Raw genomic sequence first — 20,029 nt, 5'->3', positions numbered from 1 at the left:
AGTGTGCATGAGGCACTGAGGGCAATAGCTATAGACACACGTGCAGATGACTGACTCAGTGCAACAGGAAGCATCTTGCAGTCTGATAGCCTGTGATACGGTGGGAATGCTGAAGATGAAATCCAAGGGGCTGTTCTGTGTCCAGTAGCACAGAGAAAGAACAGGAACAAGACTGCCAGGTAACTCACCAGTAACACAGGAATCCAACTTCTGATCATCAGTTAACAATAAACTGAAGTTAAGAAGTGGGATGAAAAGGTAGAGTTATCAGGGCAAAGGAATGCTTCCATCTTTCCCCTACATATCTCCCTGCACACTGTAAAGGACAATGGTACATGCAAGAAAATGGGTCTTGACTGTGCTCTGCTTCTGAATTGCCTTCACACAGTTTCTCCCTGCTTTACAGCAAACACTTCACTGTACACGGCACCGCTAATAGAGCACAACTCCACCCACCTATCCAAACTTCTCTCTCTCTAGTCAGATTTTCTGAAAATTTCAAGAAAAGTTTTATTGAGTGCTGTGTTTTAGTATTCCATACAAATACATATGTCAGCCCAAAACGCACACACTACACCTTCATCCACCAGAAAAAATAGAAGGTGAGAGACTCGTCTAGATTCCCCTATTCCTCACTTTGTTTCTGGTCACTCACTTTGTTACTGAAATTTAGAGCTCCAAAATGGTCATGTAATCAGTCACCTGTTCAACTGCACATTAGCTCTTTCTGCATTATTTATTACTAACATGATAATATTAGTAGGTTGTTAATAATTTTCAAAGCAAATTTCCTTACTTCTACCTTATACCTCCTTTATTTAAAAGCTCACATTCAGAAAAAAAATCCATGCAATACTGCTGTAGTTTCAGTGCTTCACATGCAACCAGCAAGTGCAATATTAGAACATGTGGTCCAGAGAGGAATGGGCCAATGCTAACACTTCTGAGTTTAGAGTAGCAGATTTTATTTCATTTGTATTTGAATTTGCTGAGTCAAGGGCATAAAAAGTAGAAGGAAGTAGCCTTCTCACTTTCCCTTCACAGCTGTTAGTTTTCTTTTTTCAGGAGCAAACTACTGGCGGGAATAGAGGTCCACCTCCACATGTTTGCAGCACTGGAACTGGTTTTCAGTTCCAAACTCACAATTTAGATTAAATACAGTATATCACCTATTTTCACATGTAACTTTAAGGGAGGATGATGTACATAGATTATAAAACGGAAAGCACAAAAAAGTGCCTGCAAGATCAAGCAATTTATTTAGGCCTCTACAGGAGAACGAAAATCCTGTTTAGAGCTTCCCACAGTGAAATAAACTAGCAACCAGCATTTACTGCCTTCATATTTCTCTGGTTTATTTTGCATACAGAGATGAGCCTGGATTTATAAGGTACAATAACCTGGATAAGATGATAATTCTTTTAATTATTTGAGTAGTTTAATGAGAAGCAGCTGTCACTCCCTTTTAATCCTTTACACCTATACTTCTTCATGCTCAAAGCTTTAGTATGGTATCTTACATAATACCTGTAGATTTGCTAATCCTATATTATTAAAAGCTTCACTTTTTAACTGTTGTCTTTGTGAAATGTGAACAAGTTGTGTTGTCATGGATATATAAAGATTAGGGAAGAGGTAAAACTATCAAAAAATCTGCATGCATAAATAACCTGACTCACGACAGCCTTTTTTCCCCTACATGCGATTTTACAAATGCAGCGGCACTATTGATGTATTTAACAATCCAAAACATTTGCTCTATCTGAAATGCATCTTCTACAGTTGATAATATTACACAAGCTCACTTAAGTGCCCACAAAACACCGACAAAATGCAGCTTCTGTACTCAAGTTCTTTTTCTGTTTACAAACATCTTGTTTGTTTGCGTTTCAAGCGTCAAGTTATGTATGACTTTCAAGTAGCTGGACTTCCTTCTTCCTCCAGCTGATATCCAGTCTACCCTCCAGTCTGTCTGTTGACAGACCAAACAAAATACTTTTCCATCATTCATTTCTATCATACATTCTATTCACAACCCAATTTTACTTCAGACAAGATAAACCTTTAAACAGTCAAGACAACATACAGAAGGGAAAAAAACTTCCACTGTTTGGTGTGGGTTACACAGTTGGTATTAACACAGACATTAACAACCTTCTCCTATGCCCCCCAGACAGATTTTGACACTACCTCTAGTACTATTCTGACTGTCAACTTAACCTGCACAGTCATCTGCTAAGTGATCAAGTTTAGAGATGTTCTAAACAGCAAAGGCAAACAAATTGTTTGCCTCACCTACCACCATCATCAATCATTAACTTGGCTGATCAAAGAAAAGATCTGGGGGTAATGAGAGCTGAATTTCCAAAGGATGTCAAGGAAAGGAAATGGAAGAAACCCAAAAATAATGGCCAAAAGAATTTCTGTTAGAAAAGATTTCTGGCCTTTTAAAAAACCTGAAAATTATGAAATTCAAACTAACTGTACTATTATCCACATTAATATACTAAACACTCTATCATGTGCACAGCCTGCATTTCAACAGATACATCTGCAGATTATCAGAATCTAGGTGGTGGCAACACACTGGATCAATCTGACTACACTGAAAAAATAACAGAAAAGCATTGTGCAATTTTTAAAACCTTTATGGAGCACAAAGCACATTTTACTATTATTATTTTTTAAAACATTTAAATGACAAAGGAAATGCAAAATAGCCATGAGTTACTAAGAGAATGAAATAACCAAATAAAATTTAGAACATAAAACGCTGCTTCTTCCACAGAAACATCAGCTTCCGCATGCAAAAAACAGAGAAAATGCGGTAGAGGCTTGGTCTACCGTGCCTCGTGAAATATTTTCATGAGTAAGATGAGTTAGGAAAACCAAAGAAGTATTAAAAAAATTTGTATGTGCTCAGCTGAAACAGAAAAATGAATTACATAATGCATCAGTAATGCTTACAGAGGTCTTCTGACATATCTAATTGTGAAGAAACAGTACCTGCAATGTCAAACGCTTTGAAATGTTTGGATTAGGTGACATACCAACTTTTCTAATATGCACATATAGCTACTTTCCCAGGCACCTTATTTTGGTATCTCCTACATACTGCTTATTCCAAGTCACTTGAATTCTGAAAGCTGCTTTTAGTCCAAGAAACAGAAAATCCTCCTTAAACCCAATGAAGTTTCCCTCCTCCACAGACTTCTACTGTGTGAACCCATGCTGGCTATGACCTAACTCCAAGAATAACCTTCATAATTTTGCCAGGCACTGAAGTGAGACAGACCTGTAACTGTCAGGGTCTTACTACTTTCTCCTCTTGAAAACTGGAACAATCTTTGTCAGCTTCCAGTTGACTGGGACCCTCCAGAGTTCAAGCCCATTGAAAAATAATAGAGAGAGGTGGTGGTCTCAAAGTGTATCGAAGTGTGAGACACACTCTCGCCTACCTCTGCATTAAGCACCTGAGATTCTCCTCACTTGGTCCTGAAATGCCTTGGACTTCTAAGCAGCTTGGAAAGTAGCATTAAAATCCCTCAGATCTGTGTCAGTACCTGAATAGTAAGCTTTTTGATACACCGAGTTTCGCAAATCTGTTCCAGAAGAACAAACTCTTACCCTGTGATTTCTCCATCTTGGAGAAAGGTCACAAACACTAAACAAGTTCAAAGTTTACTCATCAACTGCTGAAAATTCTGGGCTGCTTCAAGTTTGGCTATTTTATCAAATGAAGGAGACCTTTACAAAAATCAAGTAAGATATTTTCAACAGCAAGAGGAAGGATAGAGGAAGGTTTTCTGTTATAAGACTGTTCAGAAAACAGTGATGATGAAATCTGGGTTTAATAGAAAGCATTAGAAAAAATCCACGCAAACACTGTATTACAATTACAAAAAATGCAAAAGTAAAATATCCCAAAACTCCTGCAAACTGGTGCTTGGTAGTGGAAAATGATTCAGCATAGCGATTCTTTCGATGCTTATTTCAAAAGTCCTCTCTGCAATGTTACAGACAGATACAGCACTGGTTGAAGCGACAACAGGGTACAGGGTCCTGCAGGTGTACTGACATCTCCTTCTCTATTCAGACATTACAGAGAAATGAAACTGCTGTAGAGCTCAGTGTGGGAATTTTGTTTCTCTTGCTCAGGTTGGGAAGAAATGGGATTACTAGTGGTTTCCTGCTTTCCTCGTTGACCCGCCCTGCAGTAAACCTCCATCTATGAGGACTGATAGGCATTTCACTCACTGGGGGGCACTTGGGGCTCCTAAGAAGTCACATGGGTTCTTCAGGGCTATAGTGGCTAACACTGTAGTTTAAATTTACCACAGAACAGCACTTTTACAAAATGCAATGCAGTATGCTCACTAATTTGTAAAAACACATCAGCCCACTATATTATTCATATATATTCATATTGTATATCATTAGCCTATTCGTAACACTACTGCTGACAAAAATACTCTGCTATCCAATTCTCTTTCTTTTCACTTATCATCTGAATTTTTAAAAAATATTTTCACAATTAATAGAGTTTTACAATTTCACAGTACAAATTTTTTTAAAAAATTCTAGCCTATTTGGTTATCCACATAAAATCTGTCTAGTGCACTTTGGGAGTCACAGGGTGGGAAAGGTAAAGGAAAGGGAACCCAGTATCAAAAATATCTAGAAGTTTCAGTCTTCTAGATTTAAAGAAAAGTGGGACATTCAACCAGAGTTCCTTAACATAAAACAAGATTTTCTAAGGAAAATAAGATATTTTTCACTGTAAAAAGGCAAAATCTATGCCCCTTATTTTCTTTACTTCCAAGTTTTTCCAAGGTGGGAAAAAGCATACTTTTGTATAATGCTGAAAGGTTGAACTTTTACACACAGTAGGCATCTCAGCATACCTCCTGAATGGCTGTCATGACAACATGCTGAACTGATTCTTCCATCATCATTATGGTCTGGATGTACTCTGAAAATAAAAACATTCTGAAATGTCATTGCTGAAACTCAAATAACTGAACATCAGATCAGAAGCTGGGTCCTTCCTACAAAATGACTAGGTGGATGACACTGAAATGCATAATCATCAGTCAAGTCCCACCCCAACAAACTTCACAGGACTTTATCAGAACTCTGTTCAGACATAAATACAGGTTTATGTGGACTCCACAACAATGAAAAAAAGAACATGATTACCTTTTTTTTTTCCTTCTGGCATCTCACACTTCTGAAATAACTAATTTTACTTCTTTTCTCACTTTGTTCCCAAGCTATTCAGGCTCTTCAAGTACACAATCCATGCACAGATTGTCCTTTTCCATGAGTATTAATAACAATGTCCTGCCTTCCTTCAGCATCCTCATTTCAAAGCATTTTCATATCCACTCTTGGTTTCTGTTCTTGTTTCTGTGCTGTATCACAAATAAATCCCCTCTACTTTTTCATTCCTTGCCTATATGTAGATGTGAGGTAAACAACAGGTACCTTTGAAGATGATACAGCAGTCAGAAGGACAAATTCTGACATTTAGACTAAGTCAAGGAGCTAATGACTTGCCCAGAATCATATGCTTTCCAGTCAGATATGATCTCCTTTACATGTGACCTGTATTCCTTTAACGATGTGCTCAAGGGAAGGATGCTAGCAAAAAGCCACCTGGAAGTGGTTCATTAGCTCATGCCAACATAGAAGTAGACTGTTTTGATAGTTCAGATATACATTTCTAATGTCCAGCCTGAAAGAGTAAAGCAGACACAAGACATGCTTCCCACTTGAGAATGCAAACAGTCACCAAAAGGAAGGAATATAAATTTACATAAGAGAGGACAGGAGGCTTAGCAAACCAGTGTTATTTATGTAATCATGGAAGAACATTACCTCTATTTTAATTAACAGAATAGCCAGACCATCTCCTGATTAAGAGACTAAAAGTAATTTCAGAAGGAGAAACTAAAGTGATTTAGTCACTTGAGAAAACTGGAAAGGGAAAACTAGTTATAAAAGCTAAGATGCAACATGCTAGAGGAAGACAAAAGGTCTGAAACCAAAATGAGCTAAATCAGAAAGAGAGATATAATTGATGTAACTTTAATGTAAGTACACTAAACACTCTTATTTATCCACACGTGTATCATATACACAGGCCTGTGTTTCTCATTTTAAGTGTTTAGAATTGTTTCCTGTTTTAAGTGCTTAGCATAAATGTTTGCAGCTGCTTTGTTACCTTAATCTGTCTTACGTGAAATTTAAGGCAACTGCGTAACAACTGAGTGCCAGCACACAAGGCAAGTTTAGAACATGAGATGCAGCATGGCATGCTTTAACAAACATCTCTGTTGTTCATCACATCCTCTGCAGCATCTTCAAGAAAAATGAATGGGTCCCTATTGTACCTGTGCAGGTCAGAACGACAGTTAGTGCCATGGGGGTCAAGAGAGGCCTTTTCAGAGGCTGCTGAAGTGGGATTCAATCACCTGGCAGAAGTCTTTAGTGACATTTTGAAAGTCCTTAGGGTACTATGCTTTGTCTTCAGCTGCTGTCCAGAAGGGCATGGTTGCCAGCATTACTTTTTCCTATTTGCCAACCCCATGCCAACCCCCAGAAATTACAATATCCCAGATCATATCAAACATATCTTTTTCAGACTAAACACCAGTCATACTGATGGTTTTTGACCATGTAGTAAGATGACCAGAATGCATTCCTAAAATCTGTAGTCACACAGAATAATCCAACAACTGCATTTTTCCATTCTTAACTATCCTCATCTAACTCATAAATTGTTACAAGGTGAGCCTAAGAATTTTCCTTTCTAGAGTGATTTTTTAGCTCAGCAAAGCAAAATTGAAAACATGTATGCTGGAAGCAAAATCAATTCCACAGATGAGTCCCTAAAACTACTGAAATTTATAATAAAACAACAGTTACTATCTGTAGAACAAAGCAATGTCATCATCAAAAAAGCCCAAACATATGTCTCTGACAGCAACCTCAAAAATACAATTTTTCCCCCTAAGGAGTTACATAACAAATGAGAAAACATGTTTATTACCTTGCTTCTGTTCACAATTGACAGCACATCCCAAGATAAGCTGAAGCATTCTCCCAAGCTCTGCAGCATCAGCATGTTCTCCAATCAGGTTAACATCAGGAAGGGTGAAGTCATCTATCTCTTGCCCCAGAATCTGCATAAAGACCCAGTACAGACATGTCTGTATCACCGCACATACACATCTGCATGCACTTCAAAATACAGTGATGATTCAGAATCGACAAGAGCAATTCACTCTTACTTTAACATATTAAATCCATCTTTAAAACAAGCAAACCCCCCCCAAACCTTTAAAACAAATTGCCTAACACCTAACATCCAAATGTTAAATCATACTGTTTCATACAAATAGTATTTGGGAGCAGACAAACATGACTCTCTCAACTCACAAGAAGGTATTTTTCTTCAGCTGAGAAAGGTAACAAAAGCAGACCACCACATGGATAATGACTTTTCTTTTAAAGTCTTCCATTAAAAAAATCCAACACCTACAAACACATTGTGTAACATAAAGTATTATATACAAATCTCACATCTTACTACTAGAAAGCCAAAAAAATAACTATTTCACCTATACAATATATAGGTCTAACACTGACACATGACAAATACAAGACAGTAAAAAAGTTAGCTCACTAGGCCTCACACTTTTAGCAAATTTGAGGATATTTGGCAAGCCTCAGAGCTAAAAAAGCTAGTTCCATGGAACAGAATCTGAGGTAGCAGTACAATGATATGTAATTTAACAGCCCACACACAGAAAGAAAGACAAAATCCCACAAAACAAAAGCCCATGTGACTCACAATTAGTGTTATCTGATTTATCATTAAGGATCTACTTAATGATTGTCACTAGAAGAAATTAAACAATTCTGCTAAATTGGTCTTTATTGAACAAAGGGTTGAAAATATGAATACGAAATTTGGAATTTAACACATCTCTGACACATTAATTGCAGATATAAAGAAACCAACTTCTTAACCAGGGTGCAATAAGGAAATGATGACTACAGAGGGGATCAGTCATTTGTTTGCTCATGTCCTTTTTGTGCAATATTCAAGAAAACCAGAAATCAGATAAAGGTATTTCTAAAAAACATGTAAGGTGTATGTCAAGAATGCAAAGAAATCAAGCCATTCAAAAGTGTACTAGGGTTGTGCTTTGTGGAATTGTTCTGGTTGAGTTTGTTCGCCTTATGTATTGTGTTTTTTGTGTTGTGGACTGTATTTTTTTAAGTTTTCTCAAAAAATTATCTTCAACACTACTAAAAATCTCTGCCTGCTTGAAAGGGTACAGATTTACTCTTGTTGGAGGACACTTCCTTTAGGTCATTCTAGTGAGAAAATAAGAATTCTGTGAAGGCATCAAGCACAACAGAAAACTTCACCATTGCGTGCAGACTGCGATAGCACAGTAAAATTCAATATTCTTTGAATCATGCTAATCGGAGATGTAATTTATATACTGATCCTAAGTTCCTGAATTTCTTTCAAATATAATGCTGGATTTAAGTTAATAGTGCTATAATGGCTTCACAGTTACTGACAATAAAGTGCTGCTGAGGAAAGCTGAAGGGAAGAGGAACTCCAGCAGGCACTATGAAGAAGCCATGGATGTGAAGGTGTAAAAAGAGGATTCCAAAATAAACAGAACAAGAAATTAAATTTAAAGAAGCCACCAAACAACCTGAAAGAAATATTAAAATGAACGACAGACCCTGCTATAACTACCTTGAGATGAAAAAGAACATTTAACTCTTGTTCAAAACCGCCCCCCCCCAAAAAAAAACCTTTATAAAAAAAATATTTGTCAATTCCAGAGCAGCAGAGTTTTGCAGCAACATTACTGGGGCATAACAAATCATGCAAGCTATAAATAGTTAGCTTTGGTTTCTTGTTCTTCCATACTATAATTGACAAAGACAGCAATGCAGAATAGCTATTGAAGGACTGTACTCCTGAATGTGACACGGATTTGTAAGGATGAACAACATTAACATATACGTTTTTCAAAGGCTTTTAGCTACGTCAGGTAAAATCCACATACATTCACATCTATGTCTTAGTAGAACATAACTGCTAGGAGAGGGAATCAGGCTGAGGAAAACATAACCAGGATTCATAGTAGAATCCAGATCATCTCCATTATCACCACCAGCACTGCCTCAGCAGAAAAGAATAGAAACTAAATCAAAATCCTGTCAGATTTATAAATGTGCATTACCTTTGTAGAACTGAATCAGCTTGAAACAGCTCAGAACTTGCCTACTAGTGAAGTTTTCACACCAGAGACTTAATCATTATACATAGTAACCAGCCAAAAAGAAGCTGGCATCATTTGTTTTAATTTTCTGTAACAAAAAACCAACTTGTTTCTTTCTAGAATCTTCAGTTATGACCAGCTTGCTTAACCATTAATTTCCAACATTGATTTCAACATGGATGCCTGACCATTTACTGAATATGAGTTCATAAGTCCAACTTTTCCTTTCTGAAAGAAAGACTTCAGTTTATTAACAAGTAACTTAATCTCTGAACTATTTATGAAAAGCTAGTATTTTGAGACAAGCGGTATCCTGAACATACATATGATAAATTTTGTGCTATGGCCAGAACAGATCAATTTGACTCAAAAAACATGAATGAAACTGAAAGCATAGTTCAGCTGAAGATTCACCACTTCAAAAATATACTGCGTTCTGTCTCCTCCGAAGTGACTCATTTCTAGGTTTGCTCAGAATAAGAGAGAATGCCAAGGGCTGACTCCAGTATCTCAGCTTTCAAAAATTCAATTTAAAATCTAAATGTTCTTTACTCTCCCAAGGGAAAAATAAAGAAAAAGGCAGACTTTAGTTGCAGAGGAGGAGGGGATAAATATGATCAAACAAAGGTATTGTTAAAGTCCATCATCAGAACACAGTCAGCAAAGCCACCTACTGTTTGTATGACAGAAATTGCACATCAGGCATCTCTGGAGCCTCTGAATATTCAATACAGCAGGTAAGAAGGCATAGGGAAGGCTAAGACTATGGAATAGGCCATAAAACACTAAGTATGTCAAATAATTTGCAAGAAAACGTCAGAACTTAACCAGTGGAATGCAATTTACCTTCAACAGGTTAACTAAAACATGTAACTAGAAAGGCATGCAGATGTAGATTACTTAAAATGGTTCTTACCTCATGATTGTAATCCAATATTCCTTTCAAAATTTTCTTCAAGTTGCTCACCTATTTGACAAGAAGACGGAAATACAATAAATATAGGGAACAAATTACAGAAAAATATAGTAAAGAAGGCAATCACAGGAGAATCACTCAAAAGAAGCACACAATTACATCTACATGCCCAATGACTTTCTGTTTGAGCAATTATATTCAGAATCATGAGAGTTATGCAATAGTCCCTTATGATCAGACTTCCAGACGTGATCACAAATCTTTATCAATTGACAGAACTCATTTAAATTTGTGAAAAACATCGCATCATCTTGGATAGGCTTTAGATCAGATCCAAAAGCACCAATCTTTCTTGAAGGTATTCATTTATCTTAGGATAATCTTTGCATGCAGAAGCTGAAACACTGTTTTCCTCCTTTCTTCCCAGAAACTACCCTAGTAATCTGCTTCCAGCAAAGAGAAACCTCTTCCTCCAAACCAAAACCAGCTACTGCTCAATATCCTCCTTTATTCCCAACCTATGTAAGCTTAATTTGTTATCATTCTCATTAATTATTCCTCTTAGTTCTTCCATTTTTTGTCGTTCTCTTCCCTACCCGATCCTGCCCCCCTCCCTGTTCTTACAATTGAATGTCTGTGTTACAGCATCAAGGCAAAATTCACATTTCTCAGTGATGACTTCACTGCTATACAAAGGTAGCTTCTGTTCACTTGCATAACCAATGGCACCAGTTAAGTGTCTTCTGCTGTACAGAATCTATGTCACATCTCTCTAGTACTGAGTATTGCTCCCTTTCCAGCAAAAATCCATTTGCATCAAGGCTCTGAACAAAGAGTGTGTTTAAAATTATATAAATGCCCACTGGGTCTCAATGGTGATATTTACAGAAACAAAAGAGAATCTTTGCCCAAAGTAACAGCTACAGATTACCACCAGTTAATGTCCAAATATTTAAGCAAAGAATTTAGATAATAGTAGCAGTGCACTGTTTCCTGGGACAAATAAGCAGCTGAGGGTGCTGGGGGTGTTTATCCTGGAGTAAAGGAAGCACAGGGAGGACCTTAACACTTTCTACAACTGCCTGAAAGGAGATTGTAGCCAGGTGAGGGTCGGTCTCTTCTCTCAAGTAACAAGAGACAGGACAAGAGGCAATAGCCCGAAGTTGAGCTAGGGGAAGTTCAGACTGGATAATACAAAACATTTGCCCACCAAAAATCAAACACTGAAATAGGATGCTCATGGAAGTGACCGAGCCACCACCCATGGAATGTGCAAAACACTGTGTAAGAAAAGTGTAGAGGTGGCACACTGGGACATGGTTTATTGGTGGACTTTGCAGTACTAGGTTTACTGTTGGATTCTATGATCTTAAGGGTCTTTTTCAACCTAAATGGTTCTACGACTCTATGAAGTCTAAACAGGATCTGCAAAGACTGAAAGTGGTTGAATTATGATTCACAAATTCAATTAGGATTCATGAAATTCTGTTGCTGATCACAGTAGCCACAGTGGCAAACTGTGGAACTATAACAAAGGGAGAGCAAAAACTCTCAAGTTCCAACTGCCTTTAAAGTCCACAATAACATTCTCAACCACATTCCAAAAATACAGTTACGAGATCCTATGTACTGACAGGAGTCATTTACCTTTCAAACAATCTGATGAAGTGCTGTTAGGAAACATGAATCCAGAGACAAACTCAACACTTCAAACACAGTCAACAAACAAAATGAGGTGCTGAAAGCAAAATCCAGTCCCATCTTTAAGAAAAACTTAAGAAAGGAACAGGCTACACACACACACTACAAGATTTTCATCATGAAATCCAAAGCAATAATGATCAATTATTACCTTACTCATATTAATCCACTCCCTTTTGGAAACAAGTGCCAGAAGTTGACACCTTATTAAGATACAAGAATATTCTGATTGTCTTCATAATCACTGACTTTTAAGTCATACAAGAAACAAAAATTTACTTGGACTTGAAAAGTGATACATCAAATACCCTAACAATGTAGAATGAGAACTGGAGATGCTACATTACATCAAGTCCATAACAACATTTACTGTCCATCCCGTAACAGCGTAATAATTACTTTACACCTTCTACCTCAAAGCACATACTTCTGTACCATTACACGTAACACAGCATGTTTCTGTATGACTCACAACTATCTCCTAGCTGTCTGCCCTAAAGCAATCACCACCACCACTCAAAAGCAATGCACAATCATAGCCAAAGTCTGCAACAGATTGAAGAATTTAAAGAAATCTAAGTAATTTTATTTTCATGGCAAATCACCACATAGAATACTGCACTGATTGGAATGTAATTTTCAAACTTGATTCTTTAAAATTTTCTGATTTGTAATTTACCTGAGTCCGCTGCTGAAAGAGCCACAGAAATGCAAAGGCCATGTTGCAGAATTTAAGTCCAGTTTACCGATGAGAACATTGTGAAGAACCTTGAACTTGAACATAATCCCAAAAATATGAGAAACAAAATGGAAGGTATCCCCTTACACAACACTTCTTTCCTCCCTACCTTGTAAGCATTTTTGAATTAAAATCCCTTAAACACAAAGAGCCATCTTCCTCCACATAACTTACATAAAGCTTAGAGTTGAGACGCTGGAACAAAATCAATACTGATTGAAATCTGTCAAGAAAACTTGCATACAGGGCAGCATCCTCAGGAAAAAAATACAGCAAACAAACTGAAAAATAGATCTTGTCTTTATCACCTATTTTATTCCCCTGTTCATCAACAGTACTAGGGTAACTTTCATTCAAAAATTAACTGTACCATCTTTGTATCTGGCACACAATCAGACAATTATAAGGCTAAAGTAGCTTCTTTATAGACTGGCTTAAACTTAACAACGATAGTCAGTATTACTCAGAGGGCTCTCAATTTTTAAGGTTTTTTTTTTTACTTATTTGGAGTGAACATACTTAGATGCTTCTACTGCCACTGGCAGAGAAAGAATCATCATAGGGAAAATACCACAAACGTTTTGTAGTTTGAGATTCAAGTCAGTACCTCCAGTAATATTTATGAGGTCATAGCACAAGGAAGGAAGACTTCAAACAGCTGAACAAAAATGAACAGCCTAAGAAAGTGTTAAAGACAACCAATTAGATCAGAATTCCAAATCACAGCAGGTGGTGATTGTTCAAAAGTATTTTTCTCTTTCTTAAGCACATAGGGAAAACCTAACTGTAGTTAATAAACACCATTAAATTATGCAATTTAAGATAATAAGATAAAATAAGGTAATAAGATAGAATTTCCCGTACTGATCACAGCTACAAAGTACTATACCATCCCTTGGGTACCTGCCCATGACCACATGGGATGCCTATTTGCTTTCACCAGCAAACTGACCTCCTCCTTTTCCATACAAAGCACACCACTACCATCCCAACCCCTTTAATACCCATTCCCTGCGCCCATACCTCTGTTGGAAAAGACATGAAACCTACTAGGATAAAATAAGGTACCAAACATGCTTGGTTCCACCACACAAACTGTTGCAACTCACAACAGGTGGACCATTAAGTATTTCTAGAAAGATCGCTATCCATTTTCAATCTCTTTTTCCACCTGTTCTATTTCCTCAATCTCCTATTACAAAGGACAGGATACCTGCTTTGAGGTAATGCATCCACAAAGGCAACCTTCATGTCATGATTCCTTCACTGAATGCCTAAACTTCACTCACATACACAGCAGAGCTGTGTGGGCGCTCTCTGTGTTAAATTATCATCACCCTCTCAGTTAACAGCCATCCTGGCTATAGTACAGCACTACACACCTAGCACAGTGCTCAGTGTGAGACTGACACTTACTACACAGCATTAACCTGATAAAACGACTGGAATGAAAGCAGAGATTATGTGACCTGGCAACACCACACAACAACGTATGCTCTTCTTTCCTCCTATTTTTCTTTTCTTCTCTTCTCACCTGTCAAATGAAACCTCTATTTATGTATTTACAATTTACTTTCTGTTTCCAACCTCAGGTCTGTAAGGCTTGTTTGTCTGGACATTGCTCTTTATGAATATAGTCGTGCAACAAAGGGACAGTCTGAAGAAGCAGACAGCAGAAAGTGCCCTTAAGCCAGCTCAGGCTATCCAACCTCATTATTTGCCTAACATTATGACAGCCAGTCCCCAATTCTGCATTATTCTTGTATCACATGTATGACTGAAATCCTCCTTGTGCTGAAGACTGTGACAACTGACTGGTCTTTGTGTATTTCAAATCCTGAATGACCTCTGAAAGTGTTGCTAAGGCACAATTGCAAGTAGTGAGAGAATCCTTAATTAGTAAGCTTCAGATATCTCATTAAGGTACATTCTTCCCATCTGCACTTAAAAGGGATGGGTGAGGGGAGGGTGGGTGTGAGGGTGTGTGTGGGTGTGCAAAGGAGAGGAGGGAGCATGTGCATGCATTGTTTGCTTCCTTCCCAACACAGACATTAAGTTTCTGATCTCAACTGAATTCTGCAGGAGCCTGTCTCTTCACTGATTATAGATGGGACCTAGAGAAGGACTACACTATTAGCTTTGGGGATTATGCCCATTCAAACTGCCTTCTACCAAACCAAAAAAAGAATCTCCAAAAGAACATATACAGATACTTCCTTGAGTTAAAGAATAGGAAAGAAAAATTAAATGTGGCTCTGAAAATAGAGAGCATTCCCACATTCAGCTTATATTTGGAGATGTTGTTGACTTAGGAATTAAGGGTATATCAAAAGATAATTAAATATATCAATTGCTAATTGGGTTTTTGACAGAAATGAATGCTGGCTTACAATATTCCTATAATCTCTGCTTCTTGCTTGCAGAAAAAAAACATTCACATGACAGGCTTCCACCCCGATCAGATAAAAACCCTCTAACAGGCTGCTCATGTGTAAGTGCTCCCTTCCCTTGCAAGAGAATAATAAAGCAGTAGAAAAATTATAAGGTACACTGAAAACTACCTTCCATTACTCCACCAGTCACATCAGTTTGTACTGTACAAGAACTTAGAGCAAGCATAACTGTACTACTGCAAGCAGTCAAAATTCAATCTCAAAAATCAGGTTTGTTTACATAAGATTACAGCATTCATTGGTTATTCCATTTTGCCATGCTGTACCAAACACAGTATTTCAACTGTACTGGCTGCAGAAAGTCTAGTGGCTCCTGCTGTTTGAATGTGCTATTCAGTAATGGAACAAACACAGCTTGCTCCTATAAACATTAATAAAATTGCGCTTTAAACTGATGCTGTAGTTTGAATGCCAAAGTGTATAGTGCAGAAGAAAAAGTCAGAAATCAAGCTGAACAATGTATTTCCTTTTCCTCCCAAGCTTCCCACGCTGAATGGAAGGGGTAAAAAAAATTAAAATGGCAGTCTTATCCGATCCCTCAGACAGTCAACGACTTATGCTGTAATTGCCAAAACTGACATGTGTGTATCAAACCAGTAACTTGTTTCTTGATTAGGGAATTTAATTCCTGCAAAATTCTGGCACCAGAATTATTTTCTATGCTGTTTTCCATTTTCAACAAAGGTTTTATGCTCAAGATGTTGTCCTCTTCAGCATGACATACCAGGTTGCACACAATTTAAACTCTGACTATACTAAAGTGTTCAGTTGTATGTCACGAAAGAGATAAAGTCTTTGTCATTTTTTAACTGCAATTTTATGATGGTTAAGGCAGCAGTAAAAAGTAAGGTTTTTAGTTTCCCAAGGGAAAACAAACTTATGTACGATGATGTATGCTATGCCACAGAAATTTTAACCCTGAAGAAGTAACAATGTGTTTCTCTACTAAACACAGATGAAGATCCAGTTAGCTGTAAGAACCAGAATGTTTGCTGAATGATTCCTACTTTGCAAGTCCCCTGAGTTTTAACACCTCCCTTTTTCTATCCTGTGCACTCCTCAATCTCTCAAGTCTGGCAACTTGCCCCGAAACCAAGAATATAAAAACCTGCCTGTGAATTTATACATTCCTTTTAAACTGGTACACCAACAGGAAAACTATTTTTAACAACTGCATTACTGCAGTCACCAGACAGTGAAGTGCTAAACAAAAAAAAAACAAAAAACAATGAAAGCTGAGCCACGTATTATTTATTTGCCACACAGGACATCACACAATTTAGAATTAACAATCACATCACTTGTACCTGTCAACAGGAGAAGAGGAAATGGCCTCAAGTTGTGCCAGGGGAGTTTTACATTGATACTAGGAAAAGAATTTTCACAGATGGGGTTGTAGAGCATTGGAACAGACTGCCCAGGGAAGTGGTGGAGTCTCCATCCTGAAAGTGTTCAAAAGATGTGTGGATATAGCACCTGGGGACGTGGTTTAATGGTGAACATGGTGGTGGTGCTAGGTTGACAGTTGGACTCAATGACCTTAAAGGTCTTTTCCAACATTAACAATTCTATGATTCTATCACTTCTTTCTGAGTACTTCTATAAACAGTGGTTAGGAGGGCTGTATCTGGCCCTCCTAACCAAAGTTCCACAAAGTATAACTACCTGCATGTTACATTTTTCTTTCTTTTTACATATTTCACCTACTAGACTGGTGGTTCATAATACTGAGAGCTTGTACAGGTGGTTGCTATTATACCATATGGTATCAAAGGCGAAGAGGGACCATGTTTAGCAACAAGAACATAATTCAGCTCATTAACACAACCTGTGAGCCAGTGAGATAATCCAATTATTATTTATCATGGCGCTTCTTAAAACACGAAGGGAAATCTGTATTATAGAATCATGGAAGCATGCTGCCTGCATCTTAAATCTAGTAATGAACGCATGTCTAAAAGGATGTTGTAGTGAGGTCGGGAGTCAGTCTCTTCTCCCAATTAACAAATGACAGGATGAGAAGAAATGGTCTCAAGTTGTGCCAGGGGAAGTCTAGATTGGATGTTAGGAATCATTTCTGCACCTTAAGGGTTCTCAAGTATTGGAACAGGCCGCCCAGAGAAGTGGTGGAGTTCCCATCCCTGTAGGTACTTAAATCATGTGTAGACATGGCACTCAGGGACATGGTTTAGCAGTGGACCTGGCAGTGCTGCGTTAACAGTTGGACTCAATGATCTTAAAGGTCCTTTCCAACCTAAATGATTCTATGAATAGAAATGCCAGAGTATAAATGACAGATTGGCTGACAGACATTTGAAAAACTAGACTACTAATAATGTTTACTCACATATAAAGAACAGTTGGCAAAGTCTAGGATTAATTTCCTGGTTACAAAACAGGAGTTAAAGTATCACACTTATGCCTTCTAGTATTCTTCATGTAAAGGGAGGTGGTATGTAAAATTTTATACAAAAAGAGGGATTGTGCATAATTTTTAAACAAAAAAGTAATCAGTCTTTAGCTCTTGTTTACAAGGATACATGAATAACAAGATGGAATAACATCAGCAAGAAACCAAAATTTGATCTGATGTTTTTCCAACCTCAGTCACATAAGGAATTTACTAGGTAGCTCAGATTTTTTTTTTTCCACACCTGCTAAGCCTTAGCATCTGCCAAATTGATGGGAGAGATATAAACACATTTATTTCTCAAGGTCCATATGAAAGTTACTGAAGCTCCTGCCCTGTTGAAATGCCATTATAACAAAGAGTTCTCAATATGTTGTTCTCCAAACTTAACAGCCAAGACTTCAATATTCCTCAGAAAAAAACCCAAAGAAATGTTTTAGAGAAAAGTAAAACCTTGTATCCAGGTGTTCACTTGCTATTTTATATGCTTCCTTGAAAAGCTCATTTAAATTAACTGCTCAACATGCAGCAGAACTAAAGAGAGTTTTAAAGCTTTTTTAGGGATTATCTCTTTTATTCACCAGTCAGTCAATATATCCTCATCAACGTACCCACATTTTTGCTGGCAGCCCTAGTAGACACAACATTCTAAAGCATTCCAGACTTGCACACAGCTGGCCAGACAGCAGGGACCACGCTGGCCAAGTGAAAACATACACAGCAGCAGTGTGCTCCTTCTTTGTCTCAGGCAGCACTCCCTCTGTGTCCTTTCAATTGCCAACATCACACAGCAAGTGATGCTGACAAGCCTGTAAATACTAGTTCATTTCACAGTCATAGCCATTCTCCAGATGCTCAGAACAGGTTTTCATGGCTGGAACAAAACTGTTTTATAGGAAACAAACTAAGAGTCAAACCATAAGTATTTTGGTTCCCCAATTAGTCAGGCAGAAAATGGACATTTAGAAAGGTGCATTGATCATTCCCTGACCAAAACTAGTCAGAAACTACACTAACATCTGCATGTGAAACTATGTTCTTCAGGTTCTATAAAGCAGAATGTTCCTCAGCCATAGTACTGTAAATTTTATTGCCTTAAGGTTTGAAGAGAAAGTACTAGAATACCAAGAGATACAAATGATCCAGTAAACAGACTGTGGTTAACAACCATGCTCAGGAGAAACACAGAAAAAACACAACTTCCTCCCCTAAAGCTCAGTAGTTCTGCAGAGCTGACAAAGTAAAAGGAAGCAACACTGCCATTTTTCTTTTAATATCTTGCTCATCATTCTCCTATTTTTATGCAGCTGCTTCTGAGAGACCCTTTATTAAAGCTACTTTCTTCACATTCACACCATGCATTAAAAATAAAAATCTCTCATTCAACATCTGAAAAACAAGAGAGGTAATTGATGCATAAAATCAATATTTTCCTTTTATATTAGTGAAACCTACTTACAAATTCAAAATGTCTTTCCATAACAACAAGTAAGTGTAATTAAAATCGTCTACAGTTCAAAATGCTGTACTATAAACCAAGGTCTTAATCTAGACATACACTGATATTTAGATACAATATTGTATTAAGAATTGAAATACTGATGCAAATACAAGCAAAGTAAGTCAAATACCTTTAGCCTCCAATTATCTCCAACTTCTGTTTTGATTCTGTTCAGCCAGTTTTCATCAAAGTAAACTGGATCTCTGAAATACAAAAAAATAATTAAAAATTATTACTTTTCCATGTATTATGGATCCCTACTGCTTACAGCTGCTTACAGCTATTCAACTTTTAATCAAAAAGCTTGAGGTTGAACAATACATGTGATGTCTTGTATAAGTGAGAAGAGTTAAAAAGTATCACTGGAATATTTACTGCTGAGAACACACTTCACTATTATTTCATCTACCAAACACAGCACTGGAACAGGGTGAGGCTCCAGAACACCTACAATACATTGATAATATCATTGTGTGAGGCAACACAGCTGAGGAAGTTTTTGAGAAAGGGAAGAAAATTATCCAAATCCTTCTGGAGGCTGGTTTTGCCATAAAAGAAAGTAAGGTAAAGGGACCAGCACAAGAGATCCAGTCTTTAGGAATAAAATGACAAGATGGACACTGTCAGATCCCAATGGACGCTATTAGTAGGATAACAGCGATGTCCCCACCTACCAACAAGAAAGAAACACAAGCTTTTTTAGGTGCTCTGGGATTTTGGAGGATGTACATTCCAAATTACAGCCAGATTGTCAACCCACTCTACCAAGGGACCCAGAAGAATGATTTCAAATGGGGCCCTGAACAATGACAAACCTTCGAACAGATTAAGTGAGAAATAGTTCATGACATAGGCCTTGAGCCAGTTCAAACAGGACAAGATGTAAAAAATGTGCTCTACACTGCAGCTGGGGAGAATGGCCCTACCTGGAGCCTCTGGCAGAAGCATCAGGGGAGACTTGTGGTCGACCTCTAGGTTTCTGGAGTCGGGGA

General features: G+C 37.6%; 1 protein-coding gene across 1 annotated transcript in view; it reads right to left on the bottom strand.

The window, feature by feature from the left end:
- The window catches only part of HOOK3 (hook microtubule-tethering protein 3), a gene marked incomplete at both ends in the record, with an annotated part of 34,098 nt that extends 14,858 nt beyond the window's left edge, over nt 1-19,240 (bottom strand). Inside the window, 4 exons of the mRNA XM_009085025.1 lie at nt 4,905-4,972; nt 7,055-7,187; nt 10,234-10,284; nt 19,168-19,240. Of these exons, the coding sequence (XP_009083273.1) occupies nt 4,905-4,972; nt 7,055-7,187; nt 10,234-10,284; nt 19,168-19,240 (325 nt within the window). The remainder of the gene's footprint in view (nt 1-4,904; nt 4,973-7,054; nt 7,188-10,233; nt 10,285-19,167) is intronic.
- Nucleotides 19,241-20,029: the final 789 nt, after the last annotated feature.

This window comes from Acanthisitta chloris, unplaced genomic scaffold, assembly GCF_000695815.1.
Source record: "Acanthisitta chloris isolate BGI_N310 unplaced genomic scaffold, ASM69581v1 scaffold32401, whole genome shotgun sequence".
Classification (NCBI taxonomy): Eukaryota; Metazoa; Chordata; class Aves; order Passeriformes; family Acanthisittidae; genus Acanthisitta; species Acanthisitta chloris.
This window is presented reverse-complemented; position numbering and strand designations above follow the sequence as displayed.